Below are 26649 nucleotides of genomic sequence, written 5' to 3'. Positions count from 1 at the left end.
TAAATCTCAAATTCAAATAATGGTTTATGAAAGATAAATAGGTCAGCTCAAATCTTTTATTTCAAACTGCACTGTAATGCTAGATGACAAGAATGTACTGATTTATAGTTAGGTTGTTCATATTTTCCAGTGTCTGTGACAAATAATTAATTCTCTTATGAAAGTAGATTTTGAAACATGAGTTTTCAGCAACAGAGAGCTTTCCCAGCAAATTCTTGGACTTCACAATAGAAAAATAAACTCATACAAAAACAGTCCTCTAATGTGTAGAGATAATATCCATTTGATAGGCTATATATATTATGTTCCTTTAGTGTTCTTGCTTCCAATTGACCCACTACCTCATCTCCAGCTAGCTCAATCTAAAACTTCAGAAGTCCTAAGAAGCTTCCGATATCTGACAATTAATAGATGCCTGTTTAACAAACTTTGAGAAAGCTGCAGTACCCTGTCATTATTACTAGCAAGTAGAAAGGGAGAAATTTTTGAAAATGGTTGACTAGCAGAATTTCTTAAGAAAAACACATTTTAATGCCATTGGGATTTCTGAATCACATATATTACACTCACAAAAAAAATTGTTTTTTGAAAATCATTTAAATAAAAGCTACAATTAAAAAAAGGCTGAAGCAAATAATTTCATTTATTTTTATCCAAACAAACTTTTTTCCCTGACTTACTGTAGTTAGGGAGGAACAATGCATCCTGTCCCAAACACCTGACCTCCTAAGCAAATTCAAGTGGCAAAAGAAGGATTACACTGCTCATGTATCCTAGAAGTATCCAAATGTAAGGAGAATTAAGTGAAGCCATTAAAACTTCCAACGACAGAAAGATAAGAAACTTTTGCAGGAAATAATCAATCAAAACACACAGACTTCCACAATATTTGTTCTGACAGAGTCAAGGGTTTCTTTGAACAAAAAGTGTGGGAAACAGACTATCAACAGTCTGATTATCTGGCCAGCCCAAGGTATCATAATTACAAGATAACAACTAACATTCTTTCCCAGTTGAAATCAGTAGCAAAACTACCATGGATTTCAAGGTGGTTGGGACCTACACTCATATTCTGCCATTGATTTTAGCATTATAACTTCAACCTGGGAGTCCATTGTCCCACAAGCAATCTCTCTATGCAACCCAGCACATGGAGACTTACACAGTTTAATGTAATTAACCATGCTTTTAGTGAGCAAGTAAATATCCCCCTTAGACCTACTTTGTTACCCTCTCGATGGTCTGCATGTGAACATTAGAATGAGTCTGTGCAAGAACTGCCTCATATTGTGCACATTTCAGACACAGACCACCAACCCGGCTAGAATTCGCAGCTGAAACAAGTGCCTTCTGGTGTTTTAGCCTTCCTTCCAAATCTTTGCACGTCTTCTGAGATTCTGAAAGGTCTTTCCTAGAAAGAAGAAATAAAAAAATATTACTTGTGCAATCAAACATTTCTACCAGTTATATTTATGGGCAATATATAATTACAGATGTAACCTGAAAAGAACTGTGTGTATCCCTGTAATGAACATTATTTGACACATTTCAGTAGGCTAAGGAAGACTTTAACAGAGAAATAATAGTTGAACTGCTCAATCAAAATTATCAATAGACAAAATAAAATTAATTTGTTCCTTCCCTCTGTAGTATCAGAAAATGGTGAACTTACACAGAAGATTATTGGATACAAAACTTAAATATTGTTAGGTACAAAGGCTTACATATTTTCTGAACAGAGTAAAAGATTCATTTACAAGAAACACTACCAGCTGTATATTTCAATACCCAGTCTAACATGTTTTCTAGTTTTCTTAATATCACTAACTTCACATTTCTCCTCTGCTCTTAAATTAACTGTAAAGTTGCAATATAAAGTAAAAGTTTCCCATGCTCCCTGACAAAAATCCAGATGTATTCAGCACATTCCCTCCGATCCAGCGATACACACAGACTCCAGGTCAACTACATCTCCAGAAAAACAGGGTAAGTTTTTATACTCGTCTCTGAAATTTTTACCAGGTGCTCTGAAGAATTTTCTCCAGAATTTCCAAGCATCTGTCAGGCCAGGGAGAGTGCAAGCAGTAGGAATGCTGACATCAGGAAGTTCCAGACAAATGCACACTATGCACATATAGATCAATTTGACAAATTGCGCAATGAATCCAAAGCTTTTGGTTTGTTATGCAGGCCATCTGGGCAGCACACACATAGTAAGTCTGACACATTCTGGTTGCATTGGATTTACTGTGCACATAATATATACACTGCATGCATGCTTTTTTCCATCTGGGAAATCTTCTGTGCACTTTTTCCAATTTTAGTAGTTGGTCTATTAAATATAATCCACCATAAACTGAACAGAATTTGGTCTGCATATACCCTTACACAGTCGTGGTACAACAGACCTATTGTTGGGAAAACTTGGACAGAAATCAGTGAGTCCTAAGAAAATTCCTGCTTAAAGTTAGAAATAAGGATAGTCCCACTGAAAGGGATATAATTTCTCACTTTAATTAAAATTTAGTAAATGCTCAAGTGCTTTGCAGAACTTACAGCTTGAAAGATCATGCCCCTTAGGAGAAATCAAGAGGGTGAATAATGTACTTGTGGAAATTTTCAGGCTATTTTAGCCTTCAGTATTTGTTTCTGAGTATATCTAACACTTCAAGCCAAGTGGGGGGAAAAAATAATCAATTGAGATTACATAGCTGAAATGTAAGATCCTCCTTTACTTTCATTAGCACAACTGGTTTTGCACATTTAAGATTTCACCACTGCAGAGGGCATATTTAAATTTGTCTACCTAACAGTAACTCTTTTAACACACACACAAGAGTCTAGAATTTTCAGATATATGAAACCGCAATTCATTTAGGGAAAACCATAATTAAATAGGTTCAGCAGCAGTATCACAAATGCAGGCATACAGGGGCAAGTTCAGTCCTGAAAAACAAATCCTAAAGTGGTTGCCTCTACCTCTGTTTTTCCATAGTTTGCTACCTATTCAAAACTTCAATATTTTGAAGGATTATATGAGGACTTATTTTCAAATATTTTTGTGCTTAAAAGATATGCAGGTTACATGACTGGAAACACTGCCTGAATGCTTCAAAACTAGGTTTTCCTGCTTCAAAGTCATTATGTGGCCTAAACTAGTTCAATGCTTAAGATTTCTAAAATTTGCAACATAAAATATTAGTACAAGAAAGCTAGATATGGATGGGCTCACATAAGTTAAAAATTTAACTTCTCTTTTTTTCTTTAATTGACATGGTGCTTCTATAAGAAGAAAGGATAAAAAGGATAAAGACATTTTATATCAAGTTGTAATTTCTATAAACACAATTCAATTGAATTTATAAAATGTATATATTGCTGATGTTGCTATATAGTAGCAGTACATTCAATTTTACTACATTTATATTTGCAAAAAATTCATGTAGAACCAGCATTCAGGGACACTATCAGAAAACACAACATTTAGACACTCAGGCATTCTCTTACTTAAATTCAAATTAAGAATGTTTTGTGTTGTTATGAAGTGATAATTTATTAACAATAATTTTGAGAAAAAAAAACATTTAACTTTACCTTAGAGACTGTATTTGAGCTTCAAGGATATTGACTTTTTCTTGATAAAGAAGTTTTAGTTTCTCCTTTAGAACAGATGGGAGAAAAGTAGTGTCATTTGTTTTCTTCATAATCATCTTCACAAATACACCTAGACATTAGCCACACTCATTCTTTTCCCCTGAAGATATAAACTTGTTGAAACACTAGTGTCAGAAAAACCTAAATATTTCGCCCTTGGGAAAGTCCACAAAATGAACAACCCTCCCATTTTCTCATTTCTATACATCTTGCCAGATCCTCACATGGTAAATGGCTTCAGCTCCAACTGCAGCCCTCTACAACGATTTACACAAGTTGATGATCTTGTCTCAAATTTGATCTTACTCTCCCACAAGTTAGCAGAAACAAAAGAGGAATTCTGAAGAACTTCAAGTAGACAGGCTATTTATTTATAATACAGTGAGTTATTCTCATTAGGTGGTGAAGAACTAGGTACATAAATCAACCACACCACTATGGTGTAACAAACTAACGGTGGTAACAAACCAGATAAAGCACCAGAAATTTAGCTCACTATGATGCTTTAGAAATAAATCACAATCAGTAGGATTCTTTAAATATGGCAGATGAAGTTAAAGTGCAATTACTGTAAAAACTAGCTTTCAAACAACTGCAGGTGTTAGGGATCAATGAAGAGGGTTTCAGCTCTAGATGATGAACAAAATCAACAAAAATACTTTAGTGTGAAACAATGAATACATATAATTATCTTTAAGAATCAAAGTAACCTTTAAATTCCACATTACACATATGCACATGGATTAAAAACATCAAAACTTTCAGTTAACCTTGCTTTTCTCAAAAGACAGCAATGCTACCCCCATTTAATTTAGAGAAAAAAAAAATAAGAATATCTTCCCAAACTAAAAAATACGGGACAGAGGCAACATCATCTCTGAATCACTAGGGCTGCTCTGTATCTCTAAAAGCACAAAATGTGTAATTCAGCTTAGGGAAAACAGACTGCACAAAGCTACTGTTGTACCTTAAGTCCTGCGCTGCTCTAGGAGCAGAAAGGCTCATGGCAAAAGAGCTTGCCTGGAGAGCTATCTGAATCACACCCGCTAGTTCCCACCTGCTTGTGTGTTGTGTTAAAGCTAAGAATCTCCAAAGTACAGTGGAGCCATCACTGAAAGGACATTCTTAAAACAAGACTTGTCTCTGGGAATTCAACATCTGCAGATACAACCTGCCATCTGTGTCTAACTGGATAATAATATTAATTAGGGTATAACAAGAAGATGAGGTTTAAGAGAATAAAATTGGACCTCAGATTAAGGTTCAGTCAACTAAAACTCCTCCTATATGTCTGTAACAAAATTAAGCATCAGAAGTACAGCAACAACAAAGCACCGAAAGGTTTTGTGAAGGTATGACTGCAAAGAAAGTGAATACCAACCAGTTCTACTGGCCATTTTTCGACGTCTCCAGAAGCTGCTGTAACAAAAGCCTGATCTTTGTTACGTGCTGGTGATGAGGTGACAGGCTGAAACATGCTAAAGTCATTACCACCTGCAAGCCAGGAGTTCTGAGTATTTGCCTAAAATAAAAATAGTCATGTTTCAGTTGTAATTATGTAGGCTTTTTTTTTTAAGAAATGTTAATTATACAAGTATTGAACCTTACAATTTTCATTACAGCAGACTACAAGGACCAATAAACAAGTCAATTAGGTTGGCAAGCTACGATAATGATGTTATCCACCAAAATCCATGTTTACAAACTCTCATTATATTTTGACTAAAATTCAGCTTGCGAATAACCATTTATATAGCCTACCTGAAAGAGAATCGGGTCCCTGAACACATTAAAACAACAGAAAAGTAAAAACTCACCGAGGCGTCTAGAAGAGTTTGTTCTCTCCACATATGTTCTGCAGTTAAGAATTTCAGTTTCTGATGGAGCTCCTCATTTTCAAGTACAACTACTTGTACTCGATCTTTCATCCCAGACAATTCCTCCTACAGGATACAGGAACTGCATGTAAAAGGTTCCTTAAGACAGCCACCAACATCGAAATACATTTTGAGACCAAAAGTCTAGATTAACATTCTCAACTATTTTAAATCTTTTACAGAGAATAAGAATACTCAAAAGACAGATTTTGTATTTTTCTAGCTTGAATTTCCATATAACTTCTTAAAAAAATTGCTTACTTATATTTGTGATAGGACATAAAAACGTCTTTGAAGATCCTTAAACACAGCCCAAGATGCATGGTAAGGCTCAGTATCTACTGAAGTGCGTTTGGCTCCGTTTGTTTATGGCAACAATCAATCTCAAGACTAAGAATAAGCTGTTTTTAAAGCAATTCTTCATATTTAGGGGACCAGGGTTTTAGTAGGTGAAATATGTTGTCTAATACCTTGCAAAACTTCACTTCTGCTTCTAAATGATTAATGTACTGTGACTGATCATTAATTATAGGAACGAGATCAGAAAGGGCTGGTAAGTCTCCGGTTGCAGCTTCTGGGGGTTTCTGAAGGAAGTAAAGAATAGCAGGCGTTATTTTCCAGTTTTCCAGCTATTGCAATAAGATGTTGTTTGCACACAGAATACATATAATAAAAAGTCACCAAGTACTACATCATGAGGAAGGAAGAATCAGTAAGAACTTAAATTCTTCAATACAAAAAGTAAATATAACATTTCTGCCAAAATGTTCAGTTACTTGATTAAGCACATCTATAAAGCAGGATTAAATCATAACCACAAACCAATCTGTAAATGAAATTCATGCTGCTATTTAGGTGTATCATCCACTTTAGACAAATGTAAGGAGGTATTTTCTTCTGTGAAATGAATATAAAAATACCTTGAACGTTAATGAGTTGTGGATGTGCAAAAGCAACTCTTCTAAATGTTCATTAACAACTACTACAGAAACACAACTATGTCTGCAATGTCAGTACCTCCACAGAAACACAGGAAAATGTGTAATAGATATTACATTTATCAAAGAACTTGGTTATCAATATTTTAAAATAAAATTCTAAACAAAAATTCTGAAGACCTATAAGTAGGTAATATTTTTGATAGCTTCACAAATAGCTAGTTGAAAAAGGTAATGAAAGGAATCCTTGCCAATTCAACAGAAGCAATTCTATCTCTGCCTTGCTCAGCAAGATTTAAACAGGGATTAAACTTTTGTAAAATGTGAAAAATGCAATCACTATAACTTTACAGCATTTACTCTAAGAATGCAGTACAGATAAAGAATGTAAGTAAAAATTACTAAAATGCTCTTAAAAACATGAATTAATTAGCTTCCTGAAAACTACAGCCTCTCTTTGATCCTACTAGCAACAGTCCTCATCAGTCTAATAAAAAGGACTTATTTAGAGTGGATGTAAGAAACATTTTCTTATAGTATAATAATTTACTTAGTTCTAATGAAGTATAATATACTTTGAAGTAATTTTAATGGAGTAACAGTATTAAGCATAAATATGTTAGTCTGCAATGAAACTGCCTTTGAATATTCACAAAAAAATTTAATCGTCTCTACTTTCAAATTGAAATAAGCCACTATCAGATCCTCAGTCGTCATCTTTATGTATTTGAATATTGGTTTCCTCCCTTAGTTTGATACTCCACTATTGCAAATTGCATTCTCTGAAAGAACTAAGTATTGTTGAAAGTATATTGAAAGAACACGAGTTGACATATATGAGCTATCTGAATTCCTGAACCTAAAAGAAAGTGTATCAAAGCAAGCTACAATGTTTTGGTATGGGATTTTGTTTGTTAGGTTTTTTTTTTAAATAATTCAAATTAAGACAATCAAGCTGGGACAGGTCTTGGAGTAGAGCATATATCATCTTATAAAAAAGATGTCTGTGTTTTTCACCAATTTTCTGAACAGTTTTACATTTGTAAAACATTAAATCTCCCTTGTTTTTATTCTTTTCTGATACAAAATACACACAGAGTTGTTAACGGGGTCCTCTCAAAGGAACAGGTGCATTTCTAGCATTAGTTCACTATTCTGGATGAAAAAAAAGCATCTTTACTGATCCCTAGCTAGTTTTGAAACTGATACAATTCAGACATTTGTGATCTCAGGTCAGAAACACACTTTTGCGTCAAAAAGCAAAAATATTTTGTGATATGCTTCTCAAATATACATAAAGTCTTAAAGATTATAGAACTCATTTTCAGGAACTGAACAGTTTGACTCCTAAATCTCCTAAAAGATTCAGAAACGTAATCTTTCTTTTAAAATATTATTTGAAACATTCACCATTCAAAAAAAAAACCTAAAAACCCAAACCAAGCTACTAATAGCTAGCTATTACATCGACTAGTTAATTTTATGTACACTTTCTGCCAATGAAGTATTAAGGTTCACTGTCCAACCTTTAAAGGCAAAGATGAAATCCACTAACCAGGATGAAGGGTAGATTTATAGCAACGAATGCCTTCCTGTTAAATTATACCCGATATAAGTATTGGCCATATTAAAGGTGGCACTCTTGATAAATCTGGAACGGAACTACAATTGCAGAGACAAAGGGAGGGTTTTCCAGAATGATCTAGAAAAACATTTAGAGAAAGGACTCCAAATTTGCAATGTATTCCACCTGGCTCAGTGCACCTAAGTTCCGTGTTCCATTGACTCAGAATTCACCTTGCTTAAGGTCTGTTAAACTCAACTACTTCATAAAGTTTAAAAAAATTAATCGCACTTGTTTAAATATATATAATATAGCACCAATAATATTTGTAACTCATCATTCTGTTCCTCTGGCTCCTGTTAATCCCTCCCTCTTTTCTGAAAGTTTAATAAACACCTTGCAGCTGAGACCTCCAGCTGCATCCCTGAAAAAATTACACCACAGCAGTATTTGAAAACACGAAAAACTCCCTTTCTATTCAAATTATTTTTCACTGAAAAACAGTGTTTAATGTTTAACCTGAGAAACTTGAGAAACACTGGTGTAATGTATACAAAAGTGTATCCTGCACCATTATGAGGCAAAAGTACCCAGCAGAACAATCAGACTGAACTCATGGATTTTAGAACACTTGGGAAAGTTAACTTTAAGTGAAATTTCTCAATGTCAGAACAGTAGAGCTAGGTTCATTACACACTTCAAAGCAACACAGCAGGAATATGGGCTTTAGATTATTCTGCTGCTACCTCAACCCTAACAGCAAAATGCTGCTTGTCTTGCTTAGTGTAAACCAAAAGTAGTCAGTGCAGGCCATCAAAAGATAAAACTAGAAAACGCCTTTGAATTATTTTCCTATAGTGACACTAGTATCCAGCAGTTGCTCTGTAACTGAACTGTCCATTGGACGTACTTTGGTGCACTTCTTCTGCCAGAAGGCTAAATCTGAGAAGCCTGTGTAAGGGTGTAAACTAACTCTGACAGGCAGCACTGTATTTTGGCAGAGAGCAACAAAAATCTGCTGTTCCATGAACATCTCTAATCCTCTAAAGAAAAAACATAGTTACAGCATGAGAAGGCCTTTGAGAATCCCTAAAGTACAGTCAAAGGGAAGCAGAGGCTGCTTTTACAGAATTTTGTCCACGTACTTGACCCCGACTGTTTCCAAAACAAAAAGGATGAACTTTTGGTGTAAAGAAAAAAAAGAGAAACCTGAAAGCAATACAGGTTGTTAACCATACTGCATAGTCAACAAAACAGGACAAAAGTCTAAATCCCGTATTATAGATTTCTTTTACTTCTGCTGTGGTCATAAGCATACCAAATTCTGGCCATAGCCTCAGGAGTTTCCTATATTTCAGAACACAAAAATGATTTGATATTTCTTTTTCTTCCTGGATAAGAGAAAATTGATCTCATCATGCATGCCATTCATTCAAACACAAAAGAAACAAGAAGCAACATACAGAGAAGGACATCTTCCTCCCTGATGGAGAGCCTTCACTTTCCACTCTTTCTTGATGTTGCAACAAAGTTTTAAGTTGATTAACTATGAAGAGATCAAAAAAAAATAACAAAAATATTTATTTTTTTCATTGAAATATTGCATTGAAATAATTTTAAACAATTTTTAAGCTGTTTGCTTTCAAGTAATCTTACCTGCGTGATGGTGCTGCCGTTCCTGCCAGGCTGTATTCCCACTGTTATCATCGCCCCTGTCTTCATCATCACTGCCCTCGTCGTCCACCGAGGACACGTCAAATCCAACTTCACCCTCACCCTTTGCAAACTGTCTTTCCTCCAAGGTATATTTCAGTTGATGAATGCTATCACTAGCACGCTCTGAAAAAGATCACATCATTAGCCACAATAAACACCATACAAGAAAACATTTACTGACTGATATTTTAAATTTGAAAAAAAAAAAAAAAAGTGAGAGAACTAAAAGCATTCAGCATCTGTCTAGCTTGACTACTTTATCTAAACTCAGCCACTGGAAGGAATTACCTAATGCAAACAGCCAAAACAACTACTTTATGTCACAATTTGCAGAACTATTTACTACATTTTCAAAGAAGCAGCTGTAAGTAGTATCTTTGCCTATCAATACATCAGGACGAGTAATAGTATACTTGACCCTAAAATATTTCCTAGCATACGCAGCTGTGATATTTTTCAATGAGCCTAAAGCTCATGCTGTATTTCATATAAAGTGCAGGACTGAGCACCAATAAAAATATTTTTTTAATTCAAATTATGTCACAACATGTGACAAAGCAATGCACAGCACAACTAAAAAAATATCTGAGTAAATGCAGTAAAAACTCAGCAAACTGAACCAACATAAGATAGTGGTTAAATAAAGAACAATCATTTTTTAACAAGCGTGAAAACTAAATAATAACACGCATCGTTCTGGAAAGAAAAACCGCAATGAAACTCTTTCCATAAAAATACAGATATTTTTATGAACCCTTTCAAGAGATCAATGACTTACTAGAAGGTGATACAGTAATGGTCTTCTCTCATTTTCAATATATTTTTTTCTTACATTCCCTTTTTTAAAATTTTTTCATTTAGCTCACTTCATAAAAATCAAAAATGTTCCAATCATAAATGCAGTATCACTAAGATACAGCTGAATATTTGCATTATGCCAGAAAAGAAACTTGAGAGATTTGAATCTGAGAGATGCCGAATGGATTGGGAAACAAAAAATACAGGCCTGGTTTTAGATAACGATACTTCTGGTTCATACCACAGGATGCCAGGCAACTCAATTCTTCTTCCAAAGAAGCTATGCTGAGGCACACAGAGGACAGGGAGGTGAGTCAAGAAAGCCAGAATGGCTTTACCAAGGGCAAGTCTTGCCTGACCAACCTATTGGCCTTCTATGATGGAGTGACTACCTCAGTGAACAAGGGATGAGCTATCTGGACTTCCTTAAGGCCTTTGATGCGGTTCCTCACAACATCCTTCTCTCTAAATCGCAGAGATACAGATTGATGGGTGGACTACTCAGTGGATAAGGAATTGGCTAGATGGTCACATCCAGACAGTAGTAGTCAATGGCTCCAGTCCGGATGGAGATCAGCCATGTCCAGCATCTCTCAGGGGTCTGTGCTGGGACATGTACTGTTTAGTATCTTCAGCAATGACATAGACAGCGGGATTGAGTGCACCCTCAGCATGTTTGCAGATGATACCAGGCTGAGTGGTACGGTTGATATGCCATCCAGAAGGACTAGACAAGCTCAAGAACTGGGCCCACGTGAACCTCATGAGGTTCAATAAGGCCAAATGCAAGGCACAGGATGCACCTAGGTCAGGGCAACCCCAGTATCAATACAGGCTGAGGCACGAAGGGATTGACAGCAGCCCTGAGGAGAAGAACCTGGGTGTACTGGTGGACGGAAAGCTGGACATGAGCCATCAATGTGCACTCACAGCCCAGAAAGACAACTGTGTCCTGGGCAGCATCAAAAGAAGTGTGGCCAGCAGGTCAAGATCTACACACTGGTAAGACTCCACCTTGAGTACTGCATGCACCTCTGGAGTACAAGAAAGGCATAGACCTATTGAAGCAGGTCCAGGGGAGGGCCACAAAAATGATCAGAGGGATGAAACACCTCTCATGAGGACAGGCTGAGAGTTGAGGTTGTTCAACCTGGAGAAGAGAAGGGTCTGCAGAGACCTTATTGCAGGCTTTCAATACTTAAAAGGGGCTTATAAGAAAGATGGGGACAGGGAACAAGCAACAGGACAAGGGGGAACGGTTTTAAACTACAAGAGGGTCGATTCAGACTGATAAAAGGAAGAAATTTTTTATGGTGAGGGTGATAAAACACTGGAACAAGTTGCCCAGAGAGGTGGTAGATGTCCCATCCCTGGAAAGATTTAAGGTCAGGTTGGATGGGGCTTTGAGCAATCTGATCTAGTAGAAGATAACTGCTTACTGCAGGGGCAGTTGTAGTAGATGACCTTTAAAGGTCCCTTCCAACCCAAATTATTCTAGGATTCTATGATCCTGTCCCCTTGGCCTATGCATGTCCCTAATGATGGACTTCATAGTTCCCATGCTTTAAAAAGCAAAGATTTCATTAGATGCTGCTGAAAGTATTTAGTCACATCAGTACTTTTACTTGATGTGTGATGACAGGACAGGCAGTTAAATTGTGATTAAGAACTCTGAAAGACATAGTGGAACGCAGGGAGGATCAGTTTGGTGCAGAGGCCTGAAGAAATGAGCTTCTGTGGGCATAGTATAAATGTTACCCTGGCTCATGTCCCTGAACAGGTGTGAATGGTTCCTCCTCAGGGTGTTTTAGATGATCACCCAAAGACAGGGCATGCTGTACCCACAGTGGTAGTATGGTAGCTGGTAGTGCAGTTCTTGGGTTAGATCAACAAATATTTCTTCCAGTGAGCGAATATCCCCAGTCTTTTACCATCTTTACTGGTTCAGAGCACATCTTTCTAGGACAAAGTTATTAACAAATTACAGCCATCACAATACCAAAGTTAACAGAATAAAATAAGGATAGGAATGTTTCAGCTTTCCTGAAAAAAACCTGTAAGCTTTGGAGCAAAGACACGTAGTACTAGGAAAAGGTTCTCCACTGAGGAGATGGTCAGTCACTGGAGCAGGCTCCCCAGGGAAGCTGATGGGCTTGAGGCCATGACCGAGGCCATGGAGCGTCTGGATGATGCTCCTAGTCATACAATCTAGATTTAGGTAGTCCTGTGGGGAGCAGGGAGTTGGACTTGATGATCCTTGCAGGTCCCTTCCAACCTGAACTATTCTGTGATTCTGATTCATTCCTTCAATTGCCAATGTACAAGGGGAGATGAGTATTTAATCTCTCATCCCTTTAAGCAATGTATATATTAACTAGAAAAGACAGAGTAGTAACCTAAGTAGTATGGCTTTATGGAATCTTCAAAGCAGAATCTACTGCAATACTAAGTGAACCAAGAAAATGAGACAGCTCTCCATCTTGATTCACAGCCATTTTATCAGGAATATAAGACAACATGTTTCTTTTACAATTTTCTAAAATAATGCCACAGTCATTTCTACTTACCAGTCAAAACTACTCTGAATTAGAAAAGTTTCCTTAATAGTTAACAGTTATTAATGATTTAAAACAGAAAAAAATCCCACACTCTCAAAACCTTACTTGACTGTCAGAAACGTGAAACGTTAGCAGTTTTCTTTATTTAGCCCTGAATTCTTTGTAGGGTTATTCTCCCCTAGGATGACTGCATATGAAACAGAATAGGAATTTCACTCTTGTGAGACAAAACTTGTAAGGAGGCATCTTTTATTGGACCAACTGCTACAACTAGAAAAATGGCAAGCTTTCCAGCATACATGTCCTCCATTCATTTTTACAAGTTTGCAATCTGTAAATTGATATTATGCATAAATAAATAACTGAAAATATTTTTTTTCTCATAGACAAAAAAAGCTTCAGATATAATCACAGTTAAGCATCTACTAGGTAGAATTCAGAAGACATGCCTCAGAGTATAATATATACTGATGGTTACAAATGTTAATAGCTCCTTTCTTCCAAATGGAAGGGTGAAAGGCAGTTCAAGTCAGAGAAAAAAAGCTAAATATGTATTTCTGCCTTAACTTTATCTTTTTCAAGTTCACATCATCTTGGCTGATATTGGGAAATAGATTTTTTTTCCCCACTGTAATGGTTTTCACAGCCCTTTTCAGTCTTTTTCTTCGCTTGGTTGTAACCTACCAATAGCTTATAAAGTATAAATAACCCCCAAAAAAGCACTATATTTATGAACATGGTTCTCAGTCCAGTATGCCAGCCATCGCTCCCTTCTTTACAATGCTAGTTTTTAATAAAAACCTAACCCGTTTCTGACCTATTAACCTTCTCTCAGCACTTATTTTTAAAGCCCAGTTATCTTATGGCTCCCATTACCTCTTTTAGTTTTCAGGTACTCCATCCCTTGAAGAAGTTAACATAAAAGAAGACATAAAAAGCACATTTTAATTACTCATAATTTATTATAATAATACCAAATAAAACTCACAAGGCAATGACTCAAAAAAAAAAAAAAAAAAAAAGGGGGTTAGGTCACATATTTCTCTATTGGCATACTCAAGCTATTCATCTATTCTTGAGCATTCCAGGATGCTATGAGGGTGGGAGAACTAATTGAGAAGTGGTAGAAGTATCTCACTGATGCAATGGCTTAAATATTTAGCAAACTATGTTGCAACTATTTGTTGCCAAGAAGTGCTCAGTATCAGTTGTTATGTGGTGTGTCATCTGATAGCAATAAAATTCCTTCATTTCCCTATTCACTGCAGACCTCTGTCAGAGAACCCCAGAGTATCAATATTTGCTTCATAGCCAGCGAAGAACAACAAACTAAAATAAACCCAAACCAAACAGACCCATATACAATTTTTCCCAGAACTTCTCTCTCTTCATAATATTACAGCTTCTAAACTCCAAGCTACTACTTTAGCCTCAAAGGTAACAGAGATCTTACGCTATGTCATCTTCTTCCATAAACATACCAGGCAGTAGTAGTGAAACACATTGAAATCATTATCAATGGCACACTGATGTCTACTTCTCTTGATTACACTTCCCTGCCTCTGGAATAATATCACTACATTTTTGAAAGCTTTATCACATATTTGCCAAGCTTCTTAAAAGCATGCCCATTTCAAATTACAAAAGTTGCTGCCACAAGCAAAACACTCACCACTGGGAAACTGGGAGTTAGGAGTTTCCAATGGTCCATCTTTATACTCATTAGACACCAAAGAGCTAACATTTACTTCAGTGAAAGTTGAACTGGATGTGTAACAGGGAATAAGAAAGTTGTATTTTTTTTTTCCTAAATAAGGGGCATAATTGTGGGCATTAGTATAAAAGACAACACACTACCAAGTGGAAAGATTACATTTGTTGTTCCTGCCAGTGTAGAAGTATTCTTTTTAAATATGAAAGAAGTTGAAAGTACCTCTGTGGATGCAAACTATTGGACAACAAGGAATCTTTGCTTAAAGACAATGTGATAATTTTGTACTTAATTTAGAAGTCATTAATTTTTAAGTGCACACACATTCAACCTAACTTAGCCTCAGTAAAAAAAATACTGCAGAAAACTGCTTGCGTGCAGCACTATTTGCCTATCTAAAATCCAATCAGCATTTTTCTGTTCTAAATCTTAACAAGACTCTATGAATAAAAAGCCCAACATACATTTCTGTTGTATGATAAGACATCATTGATGTGTTACTTCCTATAGGAACAGCTGAGGATATAAATTAAATTGGACTTATCTGGATTAAAACTTCAAAAAAAGATTTTTATTTACTATAAAGCTCATTGGTTTTCAGTGTTTAAAGGATCCGAGATGATTATGAAAAATGGCAAGATAGCAACAAAACCTGATGGATCAAAACTGATACATAAAAAAACCCAAAATACAACCAACTGCTCCAGAAAAATGCTGACAAGCTGTCAACTATCATAGATAATCACAGGCAGTCCTTGCAAGGGACAGGCATATAACTTATCTAATGCCTTAGCAATGACATAGCTGACCAAACACCTAAAAGAAAGAAATACATTACTGCTTATTATTTCAGAGACTGAAGCACCCAGTGATCCTAACCCAGGATCAAAACCATAACATTCTTGGTACAGAGATATTCCTACTCCTCAACTCATCTACACATGACTGCAACTTTGGACTAGATTGAGTTCCGTTAAGCATAATGCTTTAAGACAAAAACCTGCCCAAAACATTAATTAATGTTCAAAAAGCATGTCATACATTCTACGTGCTGAATTAATATACTGCTCCTGAAAGAAGCATTGGTAGCTGTGGTTATTTTCTGTACTCATTGCAACTACAAAATCTAAGTATTACTCCTTGAAAATGTGGCGAGGTACGGTTTTTCCAGAGAATTACCTTCATATAACTGGGGGGGGGGGGGTTATATGGGAATGTCAGTACTACTGCTGAGCAACAACATATTTTTTTATGTTGAAGACACATTAGAGATCCGTTGAACTTGTCAAAAAAAAAAAAAAAAAAAAAGACAAAGTCTAGCATCAGGACACTCTGAACACAACACGAAAGAGATAGCTGTATTTCCAAAGTAGTAATCAGCTTGGGGGTGGTGGTAAGGTGGTGTAATTAAAAAAAAATAAAAAATATTTAAGAACAATTTGCCACTGAAGTGAAAAAAACTGAAAAAACCAGAGAAGGCATTGAACCGTGTTTGCACTGCCTAAACAAAAGATGTTTTTTTCAGACACTGCCCAAGACTGTCTATAAAGAGCACTCCTTTAAATGAAAGCACCAAAGCTACCTCATTCATGAACTCAGAAATGCCATAGAAAGTACTCTGGGAGCTAATGGAGAGCTTAGCAAGGGAACCAACCAACCAAAACAACAGACTTGCCTGAAAAGACACTGAAAATAACTCCAGCTGGTGTAAGTGTTAAGCAACATAAATTGAAGAAAACAAACCACAGCTATATGAAAAGCTTCCCGTAAGTCTGTCATCTAAAGGTAATGGTCCAGTTCTAATAATGTTTATAGAAAGATGACCAGAAGTGGCTAGAAAGTCAACAAACAAGTCACTTTCTGACATCCCATGGTTCCCAACCAGAAAAATGCCCTAGAAAGTTAAAGAAGGAATTGCACTGATTCTTCAGCTCTTAAAAACAACTAACACTATAGAATTTATGCAGAATAATAACTGATAAAACATACAATTACACCAGTTAGTGAAAACAGAAAAAATGATGCCTATTTAAAGAAAACTTTGCTGTCCAAAAAGTATTACCAGCTTTGACTTTGTTTCTATTGACACTTAGAAATCTAAAACAGTAAGTCACGTACCTCTTCTGAGGTAGCATTCTTTTAAGTTTTTATTGTGGTTTGCATAGTCTTGGACTTGACTTTACTTACCATTCTGATATGCAGCTATTCTTCTTTACTGGCTGACAAACACAGGTATGCTACCATACTACACGGCTGTTTTGAGACTGAAAGTATCCTATTAATTACTACTTATGCTGATAGGATTTTACATGTAAACATTCAATAATAACAAGTGATACCAGGCTGTTCATTAGCCGGGCCTGAAAAAGTCCTAAGCTGTGTTTAACACTCAGAATCCACTTGATTTGGTTTCCTCATCTTCATAGTTGCTTCCTATTATATGAGAAATAGGGAGGGTTCAACACAACTTTTACCAAATCACCGTCTTTAAGAGGAAACTGTTCTCTGGAGCTGCAGCGTTCATCACCAGGAATTCCTAAACAAGCCCTTTCTGCAGAGCATAAAGCACATGGCTAAGGTTCTAGAGACCCTCAACGTGTGAGGAGCAACTATGAGCATTTCCTGGTTCCTTCTGACTGATTCTTCACCCTTAAATGAACGTTATGTGCTGTTTGGGACAATACTTAGAAATAATTGTCAAACAGAAATAAAAAGCCTAAGGCAAAAAAATTTACAATTGTAGATTACCATCTACAATTTAATTCTCAGCTGCTTCAGTGTCACAGCTAACTTAGCTGGTAATTGGACCACATACTCATTTTTCCAAGGACAGCTTTGACTTCACATGTCTGCTACTTTATTTTTGGAGTCACATGAAGTAGCCACAAAGTGAAACTGAAGTTGCAGCAGTCTTATATTTTCATCTGTTCCTCTTGCAGCTTGCATTGTCATTCTCTGAAACAACGTAGGACTCAGTAATGCAGTGGAATACAGAACATAACTTCCACATTTTCTTAGGGTAGGCTTACAAGATGCCTGTATCAGGCACTGTACCCAAAAAGGATGGTCTCCCCCTCCATCACTCCTCCTCTTACACTGCCTCTGGCCCACAAGTAAGCCAGTGCTGTTTAGTAAACAGGCTGAAAGCTCAATATAAAAACATAATTTAATAGTTCTCTGTTCAACGAACCAGGTCAATGCTACAAACAAAGAAGTGGGCTCTAAATAGTCTTTTCCATACATTTACTGCTGTTGGAAGAAAAGGGTAAAGTAGCAGGAAGCCATCACATACTGCTGTTAGCACTGGTGTAGTAGAAGGCCCATTAGACAGTCACATTATGCCTAGCAATTTTTAGTTATTAACACGAATACAATAGCACAGCACTTAGTCTCCTTTACAAAATACCTCTATTCCCTTGAGACTAACTTTTAATTGGAAATGTTATTATCTCCTAAAGACTTTGGGGTTCATTTGAAATGGTCTCAATTACACAGTAACCTAATTATCCAAACTAAACAAACACCACCCTCGTAAACCTGTATTAGACACATCATTAAAGACCTTCATTATACAAAGTCTACACAATTCTGGAAAAGCCCTGTTACAAGGACCTTTGTGATTTCACCAGAATCTCTATGTTGGGCTCTAAGACCATTTATGTCTTAGGTTTTCAGGTCCAGCTTTCTGTCCTTTGGCCACCAGCCTCAGTTTATTGAGCACCTGGGCTCCCGGTGTACTAGTCTTCCGAGGGATTTACCTTTACAACAAAGGACACTGCACTGGAATAATCAATTATTCTGAGAAGTTATACACCCTTCCATCAAACAGAATAAGGCTGTAAAATGATTCTTCTGATCTCCAGCATGGGTAGTGATAATCTGTTGCCACATGTTAGCCTTGGTCCAGATAGCACTACAAGCAGTTTAGGAATGCTGTACTGCAAAAGTGTCAAACAACACCCGAAGCATGCCACCTGAAATTCCAGAATCCACATGACAGGAATGATCTGAATTTTGAGAAGAATCTCAAGCTGTATAAATATATAAGAAAAACAGGTAAAGATTTAGTTTTAACAACTTCAGGAGTAACAGTGATCTGTTTGTCCTACAGTGAATTCCTAATTGCAGCGGTAATGATCTGAGAATGCTGTACAGGTCAAAGGACTTCAAAACTGTACATCACTGAGAAATAAAGAAGTTAAATGAGAAACACAGTGGAACTTATGCCATATCACCCTGCACTGGGGCTATGTTTGTGAGATAATACCCTATCTGCTCGCTGAGAGGCACCCCTGGAGCTATGAAATCAAAGCTATCTTGGCACTGTAAGGAAAAAAACCCATGTTTCCCAGAATGGAAAGAAAGAGAAACAGCTACCAGAAGGTCACATTCTGAAATCTTTTAAAAAAAATAATAATAATGGATCCAGTGTAAGGCAATTCAGCCAGAAACAGACAAAATGAAAATAAATTGGATGCATGTATTCTGTTCATACAATCATTAAATACAGTGAGATCTAATAGTAGACTTATACACAGTTAAACAGCCCAAGATGCAAAATTCTTGAGAAAGGCCCTTTGAACATATGAGAGAGTTTAAGAGGTCGCTTGCAATGTCCAGGTAACTTTGTACAAAGGCACGCTTCAGAAGTTCACATATCAAAAGCCTAAAAGCTCATCACAACTCTGAAGAGCACTCCAACAGAATTTGTAGTTGAATGAGAAATCACATTGGAACATTTCAAATGCACAAAAAGCCCAGGCCAATGTCGTGGTTTAACCTCTGCCAACAACTGAGTACTATGCAGCCACTTGCTCACTCCCCACCTCCAGCAGCATGGGGAAGAAAATCAGGAAAAAGGTAAAACTTGAGGACTGATACAAGAATAATTCAATAATCTTAATAAAATAACAATAATAACAACAACAACAACTGTAATGAAAAGAAGAGAGAAGGGGAAAGGAATAAAATCCAAAGGGAAGGGGGAAAAAAACCCCAAGTGTTGTGCAACACAATTGCTCACTACCCACTGACTGATGCCCAGTCAGTCCCTGAGCAGTGATCAGCAGCCCCAGCCAACTCCCCCCAGTTTACATACCAAGCATGATGTTCTATGGTATGAATATCCCTTTGGCTAGTTTGGGTCAGCTGTCCTGGCTGTGCCCCTTCCCAGTTTCCTGTGCCCCTCCAGCCTTCTAGCTGGCAGGGCCTGAGAAATTGAAAAGCCCTTGACTTAGTATAAACATTACCTAGCAACAACTAAAAACATGGGTGTGTTATCAACATTGTTCTCACACCAAATCCAAAACACAGCACTGCACCAGCTACTGAGAAGCAAATTAACTCTATCCCAGCCAAAACCAGGACAGACAAGTATCAGAAAGAAAATGCTACAAAGCATATTTTCATGACAAATCTGGTCTAAATCAACTATAAAGTCCTCTACCAAGCTTACCAAACTACACACACAGAGGAACATTTATATAAAAAGCATTAAGCATCCTGAAATTATGGACTACATTGTAAACGTGGAGACCAAAGGTCTTTGGCTTTCCCTGCTGTTGCTGCCTGAGGAAGCTGAGGACATTGCATTCTGTGGGGAGTCGAGGCAGCTCAACATAACCACTGTATCCAACAGTGGCTGGATGCCCCAGCAAGATGGGTGTCAAGCACAACATGCTGCCTGCGCACTCCAGAATTTAGACACAGATACATCTCCATATCTCCTTAGATGAGGATGAACAGAAGAAATCTGCCTTCTCCACTGCCCGCATGCCACCTTTTGGACTTGCCAGTAATCCAAAACGCCAGCACTGACCGGCCTTCATTGCCTAAAATGAAAAGGCAGGTCAACCACTGAGCTATCACAGAAAAGGAACATGAATTTATAAAATGTTTCACTAACAACATAACCCCTTCCCAGATCTGCATAAAAGCAGGCAAACAAGATTCAAAAGGTATTCTAGGTAAAAGATAATCATAAGCACTTTTAAAATGAATGTCTTGTGAAATACACCAGATTTTCAACATATAGGCTGAGGTTGTACTTATGCCTACAATACTGCAGCAGAAATGGACAAAACTCATTAAAGTGTGGCCTTTCTAAACAAAGCTATGTCTCTGTAAGTTACAATACTGTCTTGAAGCAGAAATGTAATGCCATTATAAGATTTACTAAGCAGCAAAATCATATGTGTTCAACTACGGTTTTAAAATCCTCACTTATGGCTCCTCCTTTGCAATAACAGTCACAGCAGAAACCCTTTGCCTCCATGAAAGTTCGAATACAGTACAGGGAAACTAGTGGTTTTCCATACTCATCCACAGCGAAAGGAAACATGACATAGTATTAAGATTACCCATGTCTATGTGTGGCAATCATTGGGGTTTATTCATTGTTTTTATATATCACAAAAGGAACTTTAAACATCAAGAGATGCGCTGCTATCTGTCATTTTAACTGTTCTACCTGCAAGTGCCAAACAAGCCCGCTTAATCTACAGAAGAAATAAACAGAGGTGATTCTTCAAAATTCTACCTTCTGGAACAAATAAAAGCCATCCTCTGTGCAAAGAACTGATGCTCTTTGAAAAAGAAATATAAAATACTTGCTGAGAATCAAGTATAAAGCAGCTATTTAAAAATATTTCCATTGTTTAAACTTTTTGCAATGACATCTCCTATATAGCAACTACACATTTAATTTACTTGTGTCACAACACATGATGTGTGGGCACCGTGTCCGGAACCCAGCTTTTTGCACCAAGCCAGGTGACGTACCCACAAATTATCTACCAGTTTTCTTTAGGGTGTAGACACTTTGGCTAGTCAGAGACACTGTAAAGGTTGGTAAAGCCCAGGTGTTGCAGCTGAAAGATTTAGGTGCTCTCTGTCAGGCTATACCTAATGCTTCTTGAGTAGGTAGGTGGCAAGTATGTAAACAGTTTCTGACATGGGAAGTAACCAGTCTCGTTAGAATCAATTTGCACCCCCTTCTTTACCATGCCTAGAATGGGATGTGGCAACAGCAGCTAAAACCCTTACAGAACCGAAGAAAACCCCACCGAAAGAGGCAGCGGCCTCATCAGAGCCAAGTTTTGATCAGACAGCTTCGTGCGGTCACATTAACGGCACCGGCTGCGGGAAGGACCAGAGCCAGGGTGACCTCAGCCCGGCCGCCCTGCGGCGCGGCGGGACGGGACAGCCCCCCGGGTTTCCCCGGCCCCAGCAGCGCCAACGGGCGCGCACGCTGCCCGCCGCCGCTCAGCCGGCTTGGGGACAGCCGGGCACAGCGGAGCCCGGCAGCAGAACCGGCCGGCGGGGGACGCTGCCCGCCCTCACCCCGCGCCGCTCTGCCCGCTCACCTCGGAGCCGCCTCTGGTACCGCTCCAGGGGCTCTTCCAGGGCGGGCTCCCCCCGGGGCGCCCGCATGAGGGCGCCGCCGGTTCCCGGGACAGCGGCGAGCGCTGCCGGGTAGCGGTAGATCCCCCCGTTCCGCCGCCCCGGTGGAGCTCCCCTCAGCGCTGCCCGTCGCTACCCGCCACAGCTGCGCGCGGCGGCGCTCGGGACCCGCCTCCCGGCCGCGCGCCGTGCGGGGCTGCCGCCCGCCAAACCACAAGTCCCAGCATGCAGCGCGCCGCGCTGCGCACCCTGGGAGGTGGAGTCCCCACCGGCCGGCCGCCTCCCCGCAAGCCGCCGGCGGGAGGGGGAAGCTGGCAGCCTCTGCTTTCCCCTTTGTTGTGGGTTGCGGCTGCAGGCGCGCCTGCGCAGGGTACAGCTCTTCCGCCTACGTCCTCCGGGCCGCAGCGGCTGGGTGTAGCGCAGGTCCGGTCATGGCGGAGGAGGGGGGGGTAGGAGCTAGAAGCAGTGTTGCCGCCGCGGCCTCCGGCGCATGCGCGGCAGTGGGAGCGGAGGTGGCTATTGTCTGCAGCTGGCGCAGGCGCACCCGGCCCCTCCGCCGCTCGGCCTGCGCACGCCCCCCCCGCATTGTGTGAGCTCGGGCGGCGCCTGCGCAGCGCCGTGCCCCGCTCTGCCCGTTAGCCGCTATGTGCAGGGAATAACGTTGGAGCCGTTGCCAGAGGGACACCGACTGGAGCGCCCCGCCCCCGCCCCGCCGGGATGCCGGCGCAGTGAGCACCGGCGGCGCTGCTAGGGACGGCCCCTGCTCGGCGCGCGAACCTCCTGGAAGGGGTGGGTGAGTGAGAGGATGCTGCCGCCCCGGGCGCGGGTCGGGCGGGAGCCGTGACGGGGAGAGGGGCCGGGGTCGCGCCGGTTGTCCGCCCCGCCATCCGCCCAGTGCCTATTGTGTCAGGCCCTCGCCCACCGGGACCTGGCGCCGCGCGACGGGGGCTGCAGTCGGCGGAGGGGGCGGTAGCGCGGTCTGGGCACATCCCCCTCCCCCGTTCCCGCTGGGTCCGGAGGCAGCTCCGCGCCCCCGCCTTCCTTTCCCCTTGTAAGCGCGGCCAGGCCAGCCGCGGGGCGCTGCGGCCGGCGGTGGCCGGCGCTGCGGGACCCCGCTGCCCGCCTCTCCCTGCCCCTTTGCCCCTTGCCGCCCGATGGGCGCCCAGCCGGGGACGCCGCCGCCGGCACACCCACCCGGCCGCGGGCAGCGGGGCTTCGCAGCCTGCCCTCCCCTCCCGCGCGTTTGCGTGACTCGAGCGTGCATTTCCAGAGGTTTAATGGTTTTTTTTTATTATTTTCAATTTTCGGTTGCTCCCGTTTCACAAATTGCCCCGGGGCTGAGGGCGGTGTGTTTCTCCAGATTTAAAAACCAGTGATAGCGTTCGTTTGAGACGAGGTGTTTCCCTCGTCCCCTTAAAGTAATGTCTTCTGAGGAGGATGATGGAGGAAATCTGTTGGTTTTGCATTTTCTTGTATTGCGTATTTTCACCCAGCGAGGCGGATCTTCAGCATTCAAAAATATTCTCCTGAAGGCGTGAGCTTTTCTTTCTTGAAGCTTTTCCCAGGGAAAACATCAAATAATGCTTTTTGTTCCTTGGTGGCGAGAAGCAGTGCCGGGGCCCACTTTGTCTTTCTGGCGTTGGAAACGAACGGGTTACCGAGCCAACAACAACCAAGAGGAGAAAAAAAAAAAAAAAATCCGATGGCGATTTTTCGAGCAGAAAGCGTGTTGCAGCAGAGGAAGCTGGCGTCGAGGCGGGCGGCGGAGGGCTCTCCTCAGCGGCAGGCGGGAGGGGCGGGGCGGCGCGCGCCTTAGGCCGCCTTCCCGCCGCAGCCCGGGGCGCCCTCGGGCGGGGCTTGCGCGTTGCCCCCGTCGCGCGGGCGGTGGGCGAAGCGCGCGCTGGCCCGTTGGGTGCCGTCTCGTGTGGGCACCGGCCCGGGGCAGCCCTCCGGTGACAGGAGCGGTGCGGATGATGCGCCCCGGTTGTCAGCGTTTGGGGCGTTATTTTCGGCATTTTTAAAATGAGCTGACAATTAGCCCATCTGTTCTGACGGCTTCATGGGAGGAAAAAAAAAAAAAAAAGAAAACTGTAGATGCTGTGCTGACGAGTTGAAGATAATCGAGAATTGTGTTTTTATGACAAGAGCATGCAAATGGCATCCACTGATCTGCACTTTGAGGAAATTATTTTCTTCCTTGTGAAAGCAAAGGTACTCATAAAATATTCAACTGCTTTGGAAGGATCATTGCAGTGCTAGAACAGGCTTTATTATCTTTCCTCCTTTGGAATGCCATTCAAGACATTGTGAGAGTGTTCTTGGCTCTGGGATTGCCAGTGTAAAACCATATGTGGGACAGGACAGTTTTTGTAAACTCAACTAAGACATGATTAAATATGCTGTGATTTCCTATGATTAATCTCCTCTGGGAATCACTTCTATGTCCAGATGCTGAGGAGTCCGTCTTACTGGAGCCGAACTCTCTTATTATGGAAGCTCCTCAACATTACATTTCATTAAATGGGGAAAAAAGTTAAACATAAATACCAGAAAGAATCTCCGCTCACTCTTTGCTTATTATTTTATTTAAACACTTTGTCAGTTCTTGTCACTTTCACGTAATTTTTTTGTCCTTGTTTGTTTTTTTTTAAACTTTTTTTTTTCTCTGAAGGTGGTCAGAAAGGCTGGCTGAACAGGTAGAATAGTGTAGCTGAGAATACATGGAATTTTGTCAAAATCTCAAGAATCTGAAAGCTATTTGTAATAGATCAGATCAAAATGTTTCCTTTAATTCTTTTATACAGAAACATTCTGGCATAAAAGTTGTTACCAAACTTACTTTTATCATGGGACCACATATTTTTTTTGACAGGTGACTGCTTCCCAGATCTGTTGTGATTTTTGCAAAGAAGAATGGGTTCTTGCTATATTGTGTTTCATCAGCTGTAACAGACTTGGCAGGCAGAATTTTTTAACAATTCTGGTGATAACACACAAGCCAGAAAAAGAACCAGGTTATGAAAATAAACTGGAAGAGTCTTGTGTTCACTTGTAGGTGGGAGCTAGGAAGCTTCCTTGAATGACTGGAATGGAACCGGAGCCATGAGCACCTGCAGAAATTGATTTTGGAGTACCATTTCCAGTTCTTGCAAACAGAAAAAAAAAAAAAAAGGGTATTTAATGTATATTGATACCACAGTATCTCCTTGAGTCTCCTAGAAAGACAATTGCCATTGTGGTCAGAAAGACAATTAGTGCTGCATTTCTTAGCTTTGCAGGCAGAATAGAACTGAGGTAAAACAGATGTGGGTTTCTTTTGCTTTAGCTAGAAAGCCAAGAATATCTGTGAAATTCTTGTTTTCATTTAGAAGATTTTGAACAGGAATGTCAGGCATTGAATCTATGCAGACAGCAGAATTTACTTGCAGAAATTCTCCTATCTGCTTCTAGCACTTGTGAGGTTGTAGATAGCATGCACTTCTCATCTTTAAAGGACGTGCTACATAATGTAGTAAAAATTGATATGATTGTGACCAAAAGCCTGCTTGAAATCTGAGAAGAGGAAGTTCTTTGTTACTGGGGGATGGAGCTTCAGATTTGCCAGCTGGGAGCTAGGGTTTGATACATACATCTTTTCTGAGGTACACAACTTCACTGTGCTAAGTGCGCCTGTGGGGGGTCTTTTATTGTCTATTAGGTTTATAATGCTCCTACCCAGTGCCTGCATTGCTTCCGTTCTAATATTGATCATTGTGTATCTATGCATTTTCTAAATGGGCTGGTCTACGAAGAGCAGCTTCCTTCAGTGCACAATGCAAACGTTTCCCTGGATTAGAGTCCATCCAGTGTGCTGAATGAAGCAGATGTCCTGCGGAAAAATAGTATGTGGTCACATGACTCAAACTGTAACATAACGCATGCAAATTAGGGTGGGAAGAGAGTACAAACTACTTGTTTAAACAGCTTTGTGTATCTGTCTGTTGTACAGTTACACATGCTTAAAAATATTTAAATAAACTGTATATACTTGGTTTGCTGTTGTAGTTTAGTTTCTCCAACTCTACCACAAAAAGCTGGGAGGCCATTTTTATTTTACAGGTGCATTTACAGTTAGAATGACTTTTTTAATTAAAATTTTGTTTGACCTTCAAAAATACCACATATATTTTAAATTAATATATGTATTTTTTTCCACAGATTATGTCAAAAGCACCTTGCCCTAAAAGTTCAAAAGAAAACCCACAGAGATGTTTTAGTAGAATGCTGACATAATTAGATTTCAGAGAGGGAAAACTGTGTTTGGGGAAGTACTCAATGCTGCATCACTAAAGTGTGTCGTACAGGCTCTTATGGATCGGAAGTAAGTCTGGGAGTAGGTGAATGTTACATGAGAATTGCTACTCAGTCTCTTTATTAATGCATCTGCGTGGAG

At 39.9% G+C, this 26649-nt stretch overlaps 2 protein-coding genes across 10 annotated transcripts in view; one reads left to right on the top strand and one right to left on the bottom strand.

The window, feature by feature from the left end:
- The window catches only part of SDCCAG8 (SHH signaling and ciliogenesis regulator SDCCAG8), a 116388-nt gene extending 94004 nt beyond the window's left edge, over positions 1–22384 (bottom strand). For all 4 annotated transcript variants that reach the window (XM_056344198.1, XM_056344199.1, XM_056344201.1 and 1 more), the window contains exons 1-8: positions 22181–22384; positions 9690–9872; positions 9497–9579; positions 6002–6115; positions 5472–5597; positions 5036–5176; positions 3595–3659; positions 1223–1411 (exon numbers count right to left, since the gene is read on the bottom strand). In XM_056344198.1, the coding sequence (XP_056200173.1) occupies positions 1223–1411; positions 3595–3659; positions 5036–5176; positions 5472–5597; positions 6002–6115; positions 9497–9579; positions 9690–9872; positions 22181–22247 (968 nt within the window). In that variant the 5' untranslated portion in view covers positions 22248–22384. The remainder of the gene's footprint in view (positions 1–1222; positions 1412–3594; positions 3660–5035; positions 5177–5471; positions 5598–6001; positions 6116–9496; positions 9580–9689; positions 9873–22180) is intronic.
- A 438-nt stretch (positions 22385–22822) lies between these two features.
- Positions 22823–26649, top strand: part of CEP170 (centrosomal protein 170) — a 102520-nt gene continuing 98693 nt past the window's right edge. For 2 of the 6 annotated variants that reach the window (XM_056344196.1, XM_056344195.1), the window contains exon 1: positions 22823–23010. The gene's annotated coding sequence lies outside the window, so the exon portion shown is untranslated. The remainder of the gene's footprint in view (positions 23011–26649) is intronic. The other 4 variants (XM_056344193.1, XM_056344192.1, XM_056344194.1 and 1 more) reach the window with 4 other exon arrangements.

This window comes from Falco biarmicus, chromosome 6 (assembly GCF_023638135.1).
Source record: "Falco biarmicus isolate bFalBia1 chromosome 6, bFalBia1.pri, whole genome shotgun sequence".
NCBI classification, from domain to species: Eukaryota; Metazoa; Chordata; class Aves; order Falconiformes; family Falconidae; genus Falco; species Falco biarmicus.
Note: the sequence above shows the minus strand (reverse complement) of the source record. Positions and strands in the feature narration are given on the sequence as shown.